General features: G+C 43.1%; 1 protein-coding gene across 10 annotated transcripts in view; it reads left to right on the forward strand.

The window, feature by feature from the left end:
- znf536 (zinc finger protein 536) overlaps positions 1-19,261 on the forward strand; it is a 307,235-nt gene that overhangs the window by 161,048 nt on the left and 126,926 nt on the right. For 8 of the 10 annotated variants that reach the window (XM_074660090.1, XM_074660073.1, XM_074660101.1 and 5 more), the window contains one exon: positions 14,418-16,726. In XM_074660090.1, the coding sequence (XP_074516191.1) occupies positions 14,419-16,726 (2,308 nt within the window). In that variant the 5' untranslated portion in view covers position 14,418. Of the gene's footprint in view, positions 1-10,984; positions 11,163-14,417; positions 16,727-19,261 lie in introns of those variants that run through there. The other 2 variants (XM_074660137.1, XM_074660155.1) reach the window with 2 other exon arrangements.

The raw sequence follows: 19,261 nt of genomic DNA on the forward strand, positions 1-19,261 counted from the left end.
CAGAGATGCTGAAAACCTGGATCTTTTCTGCATGGATAGACGGGCAGATTTATTATTCATGAAGCTAATGCATTGTTTCTGTTGCTTTATATCTCTTTTTTGTTCTCTCATCCTGCTTTTTTTCCCCTCTTTCCCCCCCTTCTTCTTCTTCTCGTTGGTGCACTGAATTCTCTCAGGCAAAGGTTGGCAGTTAAATGTCTGTGTTGAAATGAGAAGTTTGAAAGACGAAGCGCTATCTCTGTATATATGTGCGTGTGTGTGTGTAAACTGATTTAAATCGCTCTTTGAGCCCTACAGAATGGCGCTTTAAATGTTAAATGGGGGTTGAAGCCTGCCTGAACTAATTTGTAGGGCTTTGCACCATGTTGACATTTAAATGTGATAAGAATAGCAAACTGTACCGCCGACCTATTTTGAAGATGCTTTCGGAATACATTCACATCAACTGTGGCCTATAATTAATAAAAAAAGACAGGCCTCCCTCGCTCCAGATTTGATTATAATACAACCTTATAAACACACCAGGGATAGATGAGAGGAGACGAAAGGAGAAGAAGAGGAACTAGGGGAGGGAAGAAGAGAGAAGAATAACAGGAATAAAAAACAAGAGAAATGATGGGGGCAGGAATTAAGAGGGAGGTGGATTGCGAACACCTGGTCTTTGAGGCAGATTGCGTTGGCTGGCTGCTGTGCTATCACATTACTCTGATCCTGCCTCTCTTGTTTGTCAGAGAATTGAGGAGAGAGAGAGAGAGGGAGAGAGAGAGAGAGAGGGAGAGAGAGAGCGGGTGGCGGCGGCGGTGGTGGGGAGTGTGGGGGGGGGGGTGGGGTCGGGGTGTGCAAAATCAGCATGCAAATAACACCACATTGTTAACTTAATCAGATGCAGGGGGAGAAAATATGGAGAGGGATGGGAGGAGTGTGGTGGGGTGGAAGGGGGGAGGGATTGCCAAGGAGGTGAGGCAGAAAGGAAGAGGGTTTTTTTGCAGTGATGGGAGACGGCAGAGGGTGCGCAGATTATAACCACCCACACCCCGGCTCCACCTCCCACCGCTGGCCACATCCAACACCCTGGGGCTGCTCTGGAACTCATGGAGGAGATGCTGTGTGTGTGTGTGTGTGTGTGTGTGGAGAGAGGGAATATGAGGGATGCTGCCTCTTCAGCGCTCCGTCAAGTGGCACAGGCAGTTAGCAGCCCGGCTAGTGAGCTAGCTCGCCAGCGTCGGACATTTTTAATACTGTAAATGTCAAAGATATTTCTGTCATAAACAATACGAATTACAAGGTCCGAGCAACGAGCGCTTCTTAGACGAACGGCAGCAGTTGTTTGGCTTCTTATAAATACAAACCGCTCCTCCCGAAAGGCCACAGCTGCACTGTTTGGGATTTTAGGAATGCATTCTTTTAGGTTAGCACCTAATCAGATGTCGAAAAACATAGCATATCTTCATTGCACGGCATTTTTATTTGTTACATAAATATTCCGTTCACAGCATAGCATTTCATTACATCATAGCATAATCCACATGCACAGAAGTCCAAGTGTATGTGTCTGTGTGTGTAGTGGGACAGTTACAAGAGAGTCTCTTTTGTGTAAGCTCTAATACAAGTGTGTGTGTGTCTCGAGGGAGAAGTTCATACAGTGTACTACAGCGAGGTCATTTTTCATTATAACCATCCACTGCCTTAATGAACTTAGCCCCCTGCCAGAGCACACATGTACAAAAATGTGTATGTGTGTGTGTGTCATTTTTTAATGAGTGTGTGGACTGTAGCCTTTGTTGTGGAAGATAAGTCGGTGACGGTGCTGAAGGTCAGGCAGGGCAGAGAAGAATGAGAGAAATGCGTTGTTGGCCGGGACAGACAGACAGCTCGGAGCTGAAGCTCTGGTGTAGACAGACACGGAGGATCCTGGAACACGGCCACAGCGTACCTTCAGAGACTCACACACACACACACACACACACACACACACACACACACACACAACACATATGTCGGCATCTTTATTAGATATTGACTGGATTAATTTAGCGTAAAACTTAAATGTAAATCACATATAATCTTAATCATAAATCTTAATCCTAACCATTATGTTTTACTTTCAGCGAGTAGCAATTACATTGAGCCAACTTGCTGTTTATGAATTACTTTTAGTTATCCATTTCTACCATTACTCCATTTACTATAGACTATAGACGTATACACCGCGTAACTGTTAACCAGAGGCATTTTCACTTCTCAAGGACACTGGAAAAAAACAGCTGACAGTAGATTAAGCTATACAATAATTTAGCTCAGACAGACTCACAGACGCTGCTCTGAGTCAATAGGATCCCGATAGTTGGTCCTCTGCCTGTGCGAATCTATTCAGACCTTTTTACTGAATAACTGCTGCAACTATCGCAAATTTGCATCACTGCTGTTCCAACACAGTCTCACGGCAGTTCATGAAATAGTCACAAAAGTTTAACTATTTGATTCGTGTACATAGACACGAATTTCCCTGACTTTCATCAACGTATTTTTTGTCCAGCAACATGTGACGCGCGTGTCAAATTCCGCTCCAACCTTTTCAAAATAAAACTACTTAGTATGGTTTAGGAAGAGTTTGACTTGGTTAGGCTTAGGCAACAAATCTATTAAGTTAGGTTTAGGAAAAGATCGTGGTTTGAGTTAAAATAACACCGGAAGTGCCGTAACGTAAGTACGGAAGTTAGGTGACAAATGAATAAACTTTGACTTCTGGTTTCACTCGGGACATGAACACCGGTCTTCTGTGTGAAAGTCCTGTTTTTTTTTACCCACCCGACCTCCTCCCTACACGGCATTCACCGTTCTCTGTACTTCCCGGTTCACAATTGCGTGGATTACATACAAATTGATCTTGTGCTGACCATCACAAAAACAAAGTGAAATTTGTGTCTGTGTACACAAATTAATACATACTTGTTGTGACTATTTCACAAACTGCTGTGCGACTGGGCTGGCCAGTATGAATAGTTTTAATGCAAACTTATTTGCAGCCGAGTATTTTGCATTTCCATGTCGTTTATTCCTCACACCCCGCGGTGTGTAAAGGCCTTTACTTTAAAATGTCCAACGTACCCCTTAGCAAAGTCAGTAGTACCCCCAGGAGTACAAGTATCCCTGGTTAGGAATCAACACTCAAGGACTTATCTTTCATATGTTGTGAGGACAAAATGTTCACACACACAGTCTGTTTAGATTCAGCATTAGGCTGTAATTATGTATGAATTGTGTGCACACACATTTCTGCCGTTGCGAGTGCCCAGGTGTGCCTGCATGAGTTTCGCACCGACCAATACTGTGAGCATATGTGTGTGTATCTGTGTGTGTAACAGTGTGTTTTGTAGTCCGGTTCACAGAGAGGCCTTCAATAAAAAAAGAGCTCCTCTGAGGTTTCACCCAACTTCTCCTTCCTGCTTTAATCACGGCCGCTTTTCACTGAGGCGTTGGCATCGATGCAAACGCCGCCTCGCTGACATGCCTCTTCCTCTCTCGCTCTTTTTCTCCTCATCCCTCTTTCATTTCTTTTATTTCCTCCTGTAAATCCATTCATCCCCCTCCACTTCCCCCCCCATCTCTGATCTTAAGAGCAGTCGCCACAGTGTTTTTCTGATAAAGTCTGATAGATAAACATGCTCTCTTATGTCCCCCCGAGGCCCTCCACCCTCTCTCCCGAGAGCACACCCCTCCAAAGCACTTCCTCTGCTACAATTAGCCTGTAATAAATACACCCTGGCCTTAAAGTAGATAATGCACAATTCACTCTCTCTCCCTTTCTTTCCTTTCATAGTAAGTGCCACATTAGCTCGCTGTACATATCTGACTTTGAAGCGAAAGGGGAGGAAAGAAGAGAGTGCTTTTTTTTTTCTTCTTTCTCTTCCTCCCCAGGCACGCCGAAAGTGCGTGAGAACAATAGCCGTTATAAGGCCACTAAGAGATATTGTAACGTATGCAGAGAGTCGCAAGCATTTCCACTCAGCTTCTTGATGGCTTTGATAAGATTAGTTTGCTTTCTTAAACAGGAAGTGTGCTGCTTAAAGAAAAAAAAAAAAAAAAAAAAAAAGACACAGCATGGTTGCATAATAAGTTTAACTACTTCTCAGAGAGCTGAAGTTCCCTTCAAACTCTTCAGATTAACAGGAGAAAGAAGAAGAAGAAAGTGGGAGAGGAGAGAGAGATAGAAAGGAGGGAGTTTATCAAAGTGATGGAATAAAGAGAGATTTAACACGGTCATATTAAAAAGACATGCGGCAGTTTCAATATTTAAAAATCCCATTTGCTTCGACAGAAGAGCTTTTTCATTCAAGAGCATATGGCGGCAGTACCTGCATCCAGGCTCTCTCTTATCTCCGTCAAAGACAAAGAAGGAGTAAAAGAGGGGAGGAGGGGAGGCAGGGGGGGCTGAAGAAAAAGAGATACTTTCAAACAGACATTCAGACATTGAAGAATCATTCAATTATCGGCAGCATGATGTAAAATAATTACCTGACTCGCTTCCTGTAATGAGTGCTGCTAATTAGCCATAGACTTTTGTTTTAGCTGGAAAAAAAGAGAGAAAGTCCCAAACTCCCTTCTGCACAGGAGCTGTGAAAAAAAAAACGTTGTATGTTGAGGTAGCACCCCATCTTTTTTCTCTCCGCACACACACTCACACACACACACACCACGCACTGTGACTCTTCACTATAGGCTCACTTGGCTTGAAGGCACAATTTACCTCCCAATGTATGCACACACAGCTCTCAGTAAATAGTCGAGAGTGCAAAAAAAGATCCTTCTTCTCTTAATTAGCTGTGTAACAATTAAAGTCTCCTCTTAGTAAATTGAACCTTTGTCTCCCCTTGCCTCCCTAGTTTGATTTCAGCACCTGTCACAACAACCCCTCCCTTTACCACCACCTCCACCGCCGCCACACACCCACCACTATTACCTCCACCACCGCCACCCCCCCTTGACTGTAGTCATTATGCAAAACTCTACCAGAATGCGCCCAGCATGAGCGGAAGAAAACAGCAATTATTTCTGATATTCTGTTATTTAGGCCGTATTGACATTCAACTACTTTTCTCTTCCTCTCTGTTTGTCTCCGTCTCGCTGCCGCCACCTGAGAAACAGAGTGAGACTGTGAACCGGTTTTAGTCTCAATCTTGAAATCTTGTGTGTCATCGCTGCAGTCACTCTGCGAGAGACAAAGGCAGCGCTGGCCCATAATGCGACCTACAGATCTCTCCGTTTGCGGCATTGACATGCAGCGCAGAGGGTGACCAGTGATGTAAGCTGTGACAGATACACTGTGGTCATTGTCTCCCTGACCTCTTTTCTTCCCCGCGGTCTAACCATGCGTGAGCGCTCTACACTGCCATGTTTGTTGTCTCATGCACACAGCATTGTGTGTCCTGGTTTTCTGACTGATTTGACAGGAAGAAGAGTTTAGTCACCAGACACAGAGCGAGACCAGAGCACACAGGTACACTAAACAACATCAGAGCCACATATGCAACTCGAGTTGAGGAGGAAGTCGATCATTGAGTCATTCTTGGCAGATATAAAACCACAAATGAAACCAGTATAAAAACATGAAAACATACAATGAAAGAACATTTCTAAAGCACTAAAATATGATCACATTTATACTGGCAGGAGGAAACAATGGCACTTAAAAAAATATTGTTTTTCCATGATTTAAATTTAATAGGCCATGATTTCTCAAGGCCTAATGTAGTGTTTCAGATTTTTGCACGTGCATCAAATGTCTGTGGACACACTGTGGAAATCGATATGCCGAGACTTGAAACTCAAAACTGTGTCATGTCTGTGCTCTGTTGTCAACAATGCTGTAGTGTTAAAGCAAATCTTTGCAAGTGGATTTGCAGCATGTGGGGAAATGAATCCAGCCATGGCTGCCTGGAACGTAGGACGAATATGTTCAAAATGTTAACTAAAACAAATTTGAATTAACCGAGAATTAATCTCATATCTTTTTATCTGTTAAAAATGTACCTTGAAAGGGAGATGTGTCAAGTATTTAATATTCTTATCAACATGGGAGTGGACAAATATGCTTGCTTTATGCACATGTGGTATATATTTATTATTGGAAATTAATTAACAACACAAAACAATGTCAAATATTGTCCAGAAACCCTCACAGGTACTGCATTTAGCACCAAAAATATGCTCAAATCATAACATGGCAAACTGCAGCCCAACAGGCAACAACAGCTGTCAGTGTGTCAGTGTGCTGACTTGACTATGACTTGCCCCAAACGGCATGTGATTATCATAAAGTGGGCATGTCTGTAAAGGGGAGACTCGTTGGTACCCATAGAACCCATTTACATTCATATATCTTGAGGTCAGAGGTCAAGGGACCCCTTTGAAAATGGCCATATATATATATATATATATATATATATATATATATATTATTAAGGTTACAATTAAATATTGATACATTTGACCATCACAATATTATTTTTTGTGATACTGTATTGATTTTCAAAAACACTGTATCAATTTTTAGTTTACTTGCAAGGTCTGTGGCAGACAGTAGCTCAGACAGTACAAAAAGTAGTGCTAAGATGTTACGGACACTGTGATAAATGCAAATGCAAATCCACCGTTCTGATTGCATAAAAAAATTTAACTTTTTTTAATACCCATGTTCTTTAGACTATGAAATTTTTCTTAAAATTAGATTTAAAAAATTGCAATACATCGCACTATATTGAATCGTAACCTTTGTATCATGATACGTATCATATTGATAGCTCTAATATATACATACATATATTAAAATATTATTTAATGTTTTCCCTAGAACTATTTCTATATTTTTGTCGAAGTGGGAAAGCCTCTGAAACAGCACAAAGACCATCGTCAGCTCAAGTTAAAAGAGGTTTTATTGCAGGTTTTACACTGTGTATACCCTTGACTCTGCTAAGTTAAAGAATCACTTCCTTCGCATCTGCGTTGAAATGCTGCTATTCAGTGTTTCCCCAAAGGACAGTATCAGCAAACTGATAAATATCTGTTTAAGACCCCATGCCGTTGCCAGTTCAGTGGCACGCAACAACAGTAACAACCAAATAAGCTGTTTAGTTGCAGTATTAAAGCAGGAGTAACACAGTGTGCAGTAGTATAACATGAGGCACGTCCACTATCATTATCATGTCAATTACTGTGATTTTTCTTCTTTTTTTGTTTTCTTTTTCTTCGTTGCTTTCGCTCCTGTCACTGAACTTCACTAAAACAGTGACTGCTTAACAAATGTCTATTAATCCCGCGCTCGCTGCTTTATTCGCTGCTGCAGGGGGTCCGTCCACACTGCTGTGACCGCTATTGTAGCGCACTCGGGAGGGGAGAGGTGCTCACACATGTATATGCACACACACACACACTCACACACACACACAGACAGAGACATCTGCAGGTCACCATCATCATAGTGGGAATAATACCAGGGATGGTTATCATAAAGGGAAGCTTTGAGCTCCCGACCGTCTTGGGAAGATGATTTGGCTGGCCCGGAACAATGAACTGTGGGAATCCGCTTGTCCTGCATTGATCTTCCTCCCATGGCATCCCCTGCAAGGCTGTCAGAGCGATGGACGGATAAAAAGACCCACAACATTTTTCTTTCTTTCACTCTCTCTCTCTCGCTCCCTCCCGGTGTCTTTCTTTTCTCTCTGTCGGGAGGGCTCCCACTGATCAGCGGGGATGAGCTGAAAGTTGAACTACCTGTTGACAGGAGCTCTTAAACAGCCCTCAATGACATATTGTGCGAGAGAGAGAGAGAGAGAGAGAGAGAGAGAGAGGGAGAGAGAGAGAGAGAGAGAGGGAGGGGCAGGGCCTCCTGTTCATTCATATTTGTCACTGATCTATTGAGTCCGTGCTTATATGCGCTTATAGTGCTTATATTTCCTCTGCATTAAAGCGTAGGAGGGCGTTATGTCAATCCAGTGTTATTCATACGTTTTATGGATGTTCTGTGTTCATGTAAGAACGTTTTTGTCTTTTGTGTTTTGGAAGGTGTCCTCTATAAATTGGTCCATAAGAATGTGGTTGCTGTGTGATTGGTGCTTTTGGCCAGCCAATCAGAGCTCTGCCTCTTTCAGGCTACTGGAAACACCTCCTCAAAGATCCAGTAGCCCTTTTGTAGAGGGGGGGAAAGGCGTATATATTTACAGATTATTGTAAATATATGTATTTTTAAAAAAGAATCACGAGGGATGTCCTCGACCAAAGAAATTCTTAGTTGACTAACACTTGATTTTGTCGACTAATTGATTCGTTGATTTAATCGACAGATCTGTAAAACTGAGTTTCTCCACAAAGAATCACACAAAAGCACCACTTTCAATCTTTTGCCAGAGATGTGCTCATAAGTTTCTTTGAAATAATCATTCGGCATGATAAAAAAGCATAATAAGCAACTAAAGAAACCTTGGTCCACTTAGACCAAAATGACCCATTAGTCGGCTAATTGACTAAGAGGGGGCAGCCCTAAAAGTCACATCAAACAAATGTGTATTTGTTCGTTCATATTTGTAAGAAAGAAAGACATTTCCATATTTCAAATCAAATCTAGATGATATTTGATCTCGGCCGTGTCTGCACCTCTACTTCTTTTCCCCTTTAAAACAGAACAATCCATCTCGGAAGCTTCACATCTTTGTGATAGTGCCGAGTTATGCGTCTTGATCAAGAGGCTCCAGGCATGGGATGGAGTTAGGATTGAATCTGGCAGGGGTTTGTGTGACTGTCTTCCATGTGCAGTTCAGAGTGTTTTCGCCTCATTACAGAAAGTAATAATGCAGTGAAGTCAAAGAGCGAGCGAGAGGAAGGAAAACAAGGCAGCTTTTTTATTGAATTAATTAGACGCCTTGCAAAGACCACCTGCAATAGAAACAAAACACAAGCTGGGAAGAAACTCATATCTGGTCTGTTCTACCTCTAACTCTAACCAAACCAACTTTAACCCAGAGATAATTGATCTTTGAAATGACGAGGAAGCTCTGTTTGTACTTTGAAAACATACTCCCAGCTTTTGAATGCATCCGGTTGTCCCTGCTGCTTATACTTAATATGTAGCACTCAACTCTCAGTGCATGTAACATAGGCCAATGGTAAATGCCCACATTGTCCTTTCACAACTCATTCTCACTCCCAACATGTCAAGTACCAGTTACTGCCCCTCGGCGTCTGATACCGACGCACCGAGGCACCCTTTAGCGTCTGTATGCTACACAAGAGCTTTCAACTAACTTCAATGTAAAACCATCCGCGTCATTATTACACAGTCAGATCAACAGACATAGTATAAATAGAGAGAATGTCCAAGTAGGGCGCGTCGGTCGAGCAAACACAAGACCAACCAAGCCTAACCAAGTGGTAGTAGTAGTTTTTTGCCTAAACCTAGCTATGCAGTTTTGTTGCATAAGTAAACCTAAAACATAACTTCACTAACGGCAGTTACGTAATAATCATACTTATTTTTCGTAACAAACATGCTTATTTTATGTGACAAAGGTACTTATTTTAACCCAAACCACATTTTTTTCCTAAATCTAACCAAGTGATTTTGTTGCCTGAACCTAACTATATAGTTTTGTTGCGTAAATAAACCTAAAAACTAAGTAAACTTGCATTTGAAGTTTATTTTGAAAAGACACTATGCTTGTAATGAGTGGAAACTTGACTTTCACCCAGGAGACCGCTGATTGCGTCCCATGTGAAACCAAGTCTGTAGTTGTGTTACATAACTTCCGGACTTTACTAACGCCAGTTACGCAACGAGCGTGCTTACTTTACGTAACAAAACATACTGATTTTAACTCAAACCACAAACTTACCGAGTACTTTTGTTGCCTAAACCTAGCTACGTAGTTTTGTTACGTGAGTAAACCTATGTTGGTACTTTATTTTGAAAATACACTGTTTGCATGTAAAGAGTGGAAACCGGACGTTTCCTGTGAACAGATAACTTTATTTTGAAAAAAACCCAGTATGCATGTAAGAAGCAGGAACTTGACACACCATCCCTGCGTCCAAAACTGACGCTCGAGGGGTAAATAGAGCGTCATAGTTTGAAGCGTAGGGCCACTGACCGAGCGTCAGGAGTCAGGAGTGAGAATGTGTTGCCCTTCAACCACAGATCACTGTAGCTATAACCCCCTCCCCCCCTCGTCTCATTAATGATTTGGTGGAAATATGATGGAATTCAGCACATTGTGAATAATGATTGATTTGTTTAATGCAATGAATTACTTCATTAGGACTTAATGAGGTATTGCATTGTGATTAGTCGATGGGTTTTGTGTCGATACGTGTCAAAATAACAAAGTAAAGTCCAACTAATGGCTTTTCGATCCTTTAGTCCCCCCCCCATCTTGTCTTAAATGTCACCAGAAAGTTTTATGAGAAAAACTCAGCCCTGAAAGTAAATTCAAGAAGTGTATTTGTTTGAAGTTGTTTATTTAAATATGAATTTATAATAGGTAGCTATTCCTAATATTGACACTGTCTTTCATATACTTTATGTGGTTACAATTAGAGAGAAACACATACAAATCCCTTATGCATTTATGATGCATGGTGCCATTGATAAGACAGAAATGAACTGAGCACATTCAAATGCTGACTGAAATACACTTCCATTGTGTTACAGATACCACTTATAATTAAGCTGAGGCTTGAAGAGAAAAAAAGAGCAGGGGAAGGAAAAAAAAATGCATTTAGTGAAACTGAGCGAAATCGGTTTCTGTGCGTGCGTGCGAATGCGCGGAGCGTTTTTGTGTGTTTACGGGTGCACGTGGTGCTTTACTGAATATTAAACCACAAACTATAAAGACAACAACTGAACCGTCGTGAGAAAAATGCTAAAGGAAGTCTTTGTGGTTTTAGAGGTATCAGAGGAGCCAATAGTTTTTAATGAGGCAGCATTGCTGTACATGCCAGGAAATGATAAGGTTATACAGGTTAGAGTAACGGCAGACAGATACTGTACCAGTATAAAGCTACAGAGTGGATGTGTTGTTCATATCGGAGTCTACACGGGCTGCACAGCCATGGCAGAGACAGTGAGACATAATAGGGACAAAGTGGCACCAAGTCTTCCCTTAATACAACCGGTAAGAATGACAAACCTGAGCCTTGATCTTCTAGAGGCATAGTGCTGCTACATTAATATTGCGTAGGGTTGTTTTCTTCTGTACATTTGATGGATATTTTGCTCGAGACTCGTAACAGTAACAGTCAGGTTGATGTCGAAATAGAAAGAGTTGTTGGTGTGATACTTGCGGTGTCTTTTAGAGGGCATGCTCATATTGAATTGTTGTCAAAGGGTTGTGTATGTGTCTCTGCCCGTGTGTGTGTGTTTCTAATACATCACCCTCAAATTCCTTGCATGTGTGTGTTGATGTGAGCAGAGGGGGGATGTCACATAAGAAATGTCCTTTTTAATCAGGGGAAAAAATATAAAATGACTGGGGAGCAAGGCAAGCATATTAATGTGTCTCATTTGCATACGCTCGTCAGCCAGGATACGTTTATAAAAAAACAAAAAAAACACAAACTGGATTCGTCAGTTCATTTCACATTATTCCATTGTCTATCTGCCTTTGTTATATGTTAAAGATAAAGGCAGAAATCAAATTGAAGAAAAGGGCAAGCTGCTATCTCCCCAAATGAGCAACAGCTCATCAGCCTAGTTTAAATCACAGATTTCTATTCCAAAAGGCAGCCGCCTCTGTAAAAAGGGCCCCATTCAAATAAGGTCTCCTCCGATATAAGCACGCCTAGTGATGGAAGCCGGGGTGTCACATAAATACAATTTAAAACCTAAGCCGTTTAAAACAAACTTTTATCATTCTTAGCAATTCTCTCCCAATATTATTCTCACAATAAATGTACACAATGTATATATATTTCCAATCAAGTATAAACTTTTTTATGATTAGGCTTTTACGACGCTTTATTTCTTAGATGAGCGCAGCATTATTCAAGTCACACGAGAGCGCGATCATAACATCTGTCGTAAATTTAAGTAGGCTTTGACGGAAGCATATCTAGCCGTTACCCATAAGCCTTCAGAACATAGCATGCCCATTATATTCTTGATGAATTCAGTAAAATTGCTTAAGATACTTGTGGGGGGGGAGAAAAATAAGGAGAATTCAAAGGGCAGCCCACAAGTGTCACATTCCTTTAAACACAAGTGGAAGCTGCTCACAGTGTCTTAATTCATGTCCGCGAGATAAGAATCCACCATCAACAGTGTGTTGGAGGGGCCGGTGGCTAAAAGAACAGGCACCCCTTATGTCTACTAACCTCCTACTGACGGGAGAGAGTGACGGAAGACAGAATTCAAATGACCGAGAAAACAAATGAGCCAAGCACAATGTGGAGTCCTCCCTGCTTTAGAAACATACTGTAGGTGGAGAGAGAGAGACAGAGAGTCTAGCAGAACCTCAGTTGCCCTTCGTGCCTGGTTAAGTGTATACCGAACATGTGTGCACATATTTTTAACGTGGGTGTGCCCCCATTGCTGCCAGATTGGGGTCCATAAGCTGTCTAAAATGATCCCACTTTCTCTTAAAAGTGGACTCACCTAATAATGCCAGTGCTTTACACTGCCTCTCCATGAAAGGATTTTTTGATGATTATAATCATGCGTTATAGCACAGTGGCTGCCACTGTTACCAGGCAGCATACTAATCAGCTTAATGAGATATTATACAATATTTTGTTGACCAAAGCAGAACCGTGGTTATTGTTTCTGAGGGTTTGACCCCTGCCAGCAGCCAGAGGAAGTGTGCAGATAGATGTTTATACCTCTCCATCTGGAGAGCAGATGTATCTGCATTAAATCCAATGTTATTCTTTTTTAGTCACTGATGTTACACATATGAAATGGAAACACTTTCAAGTGACATTACAACATGTTCAGGAGATTGTGATATATTTTGGTGGCATTACAGTGACCCCAGGCTACAACACTGATCTGTTTCGTACAGTAGATCGGGGCTGTCAAACATGATAATAGTGCGTTAACAGACACTAAATTCTTTAACACATTAACATAACTTGCAATTGTTAGGTTGTAGCGGGCTCAGTTTTAAAGCTAGAGTGAAGGAATCCATTAGTACTAACCATGTTATACTAGCTTGTTGTGAAGGAAGCTAAATAACGCTACAAACTTACGCTACATTTTGGCAGGAAAACCTGGCCATTTTCAAAGGGATCCCTTGACCTCTGACCTCAAGATATGTGAATGAAAATGGGTTCTATGGGTCATGGGCCATGTTATGATTTGAGCATATTTATTTATGCTAAATGCAGTACCTGTGCGTTTCTGAACAATATTTGTCATTGTTTTGTGTTGTTAATTGATTACCAATAATGAATATATACATCTGCATATAACAAGGATTTTTGCCCACTCCCATGTTGATAAGAGTATTAAATACTTTACAAATCTCCCTTTAAGGTACATTTTGAACAGATAAAAAATGTGTGTTTAATTTGATTGACAGCCCTAAAATAAAAAACAACAAAGTAACTGCTTCCTGTTTATTCCTCTCAACCACGTATAAACCGATGCATCCTTGGCTGCATTGGGAAACCGTTCAACTCAGCCAACTGTTGTTTTCCCCCATCCTAAAAACTATAAAAGATTTAGGTAGAGAGAAGAAGACAGGCACAGAGAGAATTGGGAGGGATAGAAAGAAGCAGAGGGAGAGCAAAGTGATTCACATCAAATGTAGTGCGGATCTTTAATGGAATTTTGCGCCAAGACAAGTGTCGTGGCAACAAGATAAGAGTGTTGTGTTTACTGGAGTAACCCCTTGGCTTTAAGTGCTATTGTTAATATCATAATTGTAGTATTGCGGTGGCTCCCCGACAATGCCGTTGCTCCGTTTCATTAAGGCGTGTAATTGGAGGAATTCTGATAGGATGGGCACAAGTAGCTTAATTATACACTGCTCACTGTGTTTACAGAGTAATTATTCCATCCAAAATGGTGTTACATTTTGAAAAAAGTTATATGGAGTCACAGCATTTCTCCAGGCCCTCTTGGCGCTGACAATTCACGCAGTGCTCTATGCATCAAAGGCAATACATTTTATTTCCCTGTACTGGGTGACACAGCACAGGTGTTGTTTCCCTAAGTGAAGAAACACATTAGTCCTGAACATGTGGTTGGATGATATTCTATTTGCAATCTGGAAAGCGAAGGCGGAGAACACATTAGCAGCCGCCGTGGCATAGTATCTTTTAAATGCAATTTTAAAAGTGAAGGTTTTTCTTAATCTGAAACCTCCTATTGTTTTCAAATATTTCTAATTTTTCTAATATTGTTTCCTTCTCTCTGTCTGGCTTTACAGGATGGAGGACTCTAGTTTGTGTCTTGGTGTGTCGTCGGCGGTGTCTGACGCTGATGCCCATCTGAGCAGTGCAGTGTTAAATGGCCGCTACCCCATCAGTCAGAAGCTTCATCAGCTCACTGCCCAGCTAGGACACGCCTTTCCCGACCTACACCGCCCACAGCAGATCCCTGACGAGAAAGCAGCCACGCCTTTGGACGAGAAGACCCACCACGCAGCCCTGGCCAGTCAGCCGATCAGCAGTCAGATGGCCCTGCTGGCCAATCAGCTCAACCGAGACATTGACGCAGGGGCACTGAGTGGGCTGAACGGGCGTGTTGACTTGCAGCAGTTTCTCAACGGCCAGAACTTGGGCATCATGTCCCAGATGAACGATATCGAAGATGACGCCCGCAAGAACAGGAAGTATCCCTGTCCATTGTGTGGCAAGCGCTTCCGTTTTAACAGCATCCTGTCGCTGCATATGCGCACACACACAGGAGAGAAGCCCTTCAAGTGCCCCTACTGTGACCACCGAGCGGCTCAAAAGGGCAACCTGAAGATCCACCTCCGCACCCACAAGCTGGGGAATCTCGGTAAAGGCCGCGGCCGTGTCAGAGAGGAGAACAGGCTGCTGCATGAGCTGGAGGAGCGGGCCATCCTTAGGGACAAGCAGATGAGAGGGAGCGTCAGTCTGCTCCAGCCGGCTCCAACACCCCATCTGAGCCTCAATAGCAGCTCTAACACCCATCAGCAGCAACTAGGCTCAGCCTGTGGCCTCCTCCCGCCCTCTGGCCTTGCCACTCCAGACACAATTTCCCAACCTTCTTCTTCACCCAAGCCGGCCGGCACCCAGGACGAACAGTCCTTGAACCCAACTTCAGGCTTCCGCTGTACCTTCTGTAAAGGGAAGTTCAAGAAGCGCGAGGAGCTGGACCGCCACATCCGCATACTCCACAAGCCCTACAAATGTACTCTGTGTGAGTTTGCTGCCTCCCATGAAGAGGATCTGATAAGTCACGTGGAGAAGGCCCACATCACGGCCGAGAACACCACAGGCGGGGGTGCCAGCGGACCTGGGGGCACGCAGGTGGCCACCGAATTCCGCTGTGAGGTGTGTGGCCAGGTGTTCAGCCAAGCTTGGTTCCTTAAGGGCCACATGCGCAAGCACAAGGACTCCTTTGAACACTGCTGCCAAATCTGTGGCCGTCGCTTCAAGGAACCCTGGTTCCTCAAGAACCATATGAAGGTGCATCTCAACAAGCTGGCCATCAAGAACAAGCCGCCCCAGCCCAGTGAGCAGGACATGGCCGCCGTCAATAGCATGAGCAATCTGGCTCAGGAAGCTCACGCCAACCTTTATTCCCGCTACATCTCCTGTCTTCAGGGAGGCTTCCTTTCACCTGACAAGCAGGGCCTGAGTGAGCAGCACCAAATGTTGGCTAAAGCGGGGATTGCCATGAAGGAGAAGGAGATGCTAGGGAAGCTGCTAGGGCCAATGGCGGGAGGTATGGGCCATGGGCTGGGCGAAAATGAGAAGCGCTCACTCCTGGGTTGTCTCAACCTTGTGCCGCCACTCAAGTCGAGCTGCATGGAGCGCCTCCAGGCAGCTGCGAAAGTGGCGGAGATGGACTCCCTCAACAGCTACCAAGCCTGGCAGATAATGGCTCGTGGCATGGCTATGGACAGGGCTTTCATGCCGAAGGAGCAGCAGCAGCAACACCAGCACCAGCACCACATACCCCCAGGGCAAGAAGATGAGATGGGTGGTGCTGGAGCCTTGGCTTCCTTCTCAAAGGATAAGCAAGACTACTCCTTGATTGCTTCTAATGATATCTCCAAGCAGAAGCAGCTCTCGGAGGCCTTGCAGGGATCCAAGGTCGCTAGCGGCGCCATGATGTCCATGAAGGAGGACGGAAGAGGCTTTGACAGTCACCGTGACTTAATGTCTGTCCACGGCGGCGCCGAGGCTCCTGGAGCCATGGCCGGCTTGGGAAGCCCAAACATCGACTACAGCCTCTCCAGCCTCTCTGTCCTGAAGGAGAAGCCTTCAGAATGCCCCGACTGTGGCCGGGTCTTCAGAACCTACCATCAAATGGTCGTCCACTCCCGCGTTCACGGCAAAGACAGGAGAAACATCGAGGAAGCGATCCAGCAACAAGGTCTGGACGAACGCCGCGGATCGGCCAGCGACCCCGAGTCCCAGTCCATCAGCCGCTCCACCACTCCTGGTTCATCCAACGTGACAGAAGAGAGCGGCGCCGGAGGAGGACACTCCCAGACAGGAAGCGTCCAGGATGACAGCCCACATCCCTCCTCACCATCTTCAGGTAAGACAAATCCGAGAATGAATGACAACCACTTGTATTCTTTGGTCAGTCTGTGGATAAAGGGATCCAAATTTTATCCCAATGACATACGCTTGGGAATTACGTTTTCTTCTTTAATTCAATGTTACTGTCACTGTTCTTCAAGTCTACCTACATAGTTTCCAATAAGAATCACTGTGTAAAGTGTAAGGTGTGTGTATATGTCAAATCCATCTCTTTAAAAGGGAATGAAAAATAACCCAAATACCCAGCGAAGAATCAGAGCCACACATTCCTCACATAACTCAGATACTTAATGTCTTTGTTCAAATACCAACACACCCTCACACGTCCACATATAGTGGTTTGCTTTTATAGTATACTTTACACACCCACACACATACACATACAGCGAGAGTGCATACAGATACTGTACATACATATACAGAGTTTTATTGAATTGAAGTGTACACAGTGTACTGCACATATATCATATACACTCAGGTATGTACAGGTATATTCTGTTTCACTTGCAAGATCTTACACTGGACATGGTAACAACCATCCCCATGACACTGCTGTGCTGTTGCTACCATTTACATTAAGTCAAACAGGAGACTTCGGAGAACACAACCCAGGAAGAGACCCGCTTCGCCATAGCATTCACATGTACAGGTTAGCAGCCTATATCCCCGTGGAACAAGAGTAAAGACAGGGAGCGTAGGGACAAACTGGTTTTAACCACAGCGATTAATAAATGTCTTTAATAAACATGTTGGAGACAACCATACCCCTCCCCTCCCCCTACCCAGCAAACACAGGCCGGCCGGGGCTAGATAAGTGTATGTTTAGTGGGATTAAGGGAGGCTCGTTGCTAATGATTACACAAGTTTTTAAAGGTAACTTTCGCTCGCTCCTCAGGGCACTATGCCGGCGTTAAGAAGCGTTGCGCGGTAATTAGGTCACGACTACGCGATAATCAGTCGGTTTAAGCTAAACAAGACACTAATTAAAGATATACATATAAAGCAGGTCAAAAAAAATGGTGAACTTCATTTGCAGAAGCGAGGATGTGCTTTTAAGTCTTTTGAGAAAGAAAAAACAAATATATAAATAAATATAAATATAAATCAGAGTGGCTTAGCTTAAGGCTGTAAGCAACTTAATTCCACCAGTGGAGACGAAATTGTTTATTTATTCACAGAGGCATGAAGTCCTTATCATGCCCGTGTAGTGTGATGGGTTTGAACATGGGACAGGCTATGTTTATTTTAATCTAAGAAATAATAACAGACAACCCCCCACCCCAATTAGGAATTAATGAAAATGAGAGTGAGATAAAAACCTATTTTCTTTATAGAGACTATTAAACATTACACTTTCTCAACAGGGTGGGGGTGTAGCGGATGTAATTATCTTCTGAATTTTAATGCTGGAAGTTTCTCTCTCTCTCCATCTCTCTCTCTCTCTCTGTCTCTCTCTCTCTCTGTCTGTCTGTCTCTTTTGACTCAAGCACTTTGAATCTGATGAGTGCAGCTTGTGGCGTTCCCGACAACTTCTACTATATTAGCATCCAGCGTGCGGTATACAAAATAAAATAAGCGAATTACAGTAAAATAATAATTGACAAATAAAACCAAAAGCATTTACAACCAAATGCTAACAAAGCACAAAGAAATGCATTAGTTGAGTGGTTAAATCTCGCCCCCCGGGTACCATCTTTGGAGATAGGGGGGGGTGGGATTAAAGAAAATATAAATACAAAAAATAAATTAAAATATGTATCAACAACTTTGCACAAGAAAAATAAAAAAGAACGCCTGCTGGTTTCCACGAGGCCTTAACGCTGCCCTTCATGCTGTCTTTGACTAACTGTTTGTGTGCATGTGTGGTTTGTGTACAGGTAGTCAGAGGCTACTCTGCTTGATACATTGGCTCCATTGAAGCTCTTTGTCAATCTGCCACCGTCATATCTGAAAGGCTGTCCTCGCGTTGTTATTGTAGAGCTTTGTGAGTGCGTGTGCCAAAATAGGATGTCAAGCTGTAGAGAGCATGGCAGAGGTGGGAAATAGATTTGTAAAGAGGGATATAATAAAATGATTAGGCATGCCGCGATCCGAACAGGCCGGGGGATGCGGTTAAACTGAACAAAAAATGTGAGAAGTAAACAGATTTGACGTTAAAAATGTTAAAATATGCTGGTTTTGCTACTTCCTGTTTTTTTAAATCAGAAGCGAAACTTGTCTTTCTTCACAACTTACACAATGTGATTCACATTTGGAGCTCGGGGACTCTCAAATTAGAATCTTTGATGTGTGAGAAAAAATGTGTCTGAGACTCATGTGGAGAAAGGTGTCATGCTTCTCCTCTGCATGCATGTTTGTTTTGTGTGTGTGTACGAGTGTGTGTGTGTGTGTTGGGGGTATATGCTTTACTGTATGTGTGCATATCACTCTCGTCTATAGTGAGCAGGATGTGGCTACTGTACCATTGTCTTTATCTTAATATCTCAGCTTTAAAAAAGAAGGGTTCGTCACTCTCTGCTAGTGTGTGTGC

The sequence above is a fragment of the Sebastes fasciatus genome, chromosome 2, assembly GCF_043250625.1.
Source record: "Sebastes fasciatus isolate fSebFas1 chromosome 2, fSebFas1.pri, whole genome shotgun sequence".
In the NCBI taxonomy this organism is placed as follows: Eukaryota; Metazoa; Chordata; class Actinopteri; order Perciformes; family Sebastidae; genus Sebastes; species Sebastes fasciatus.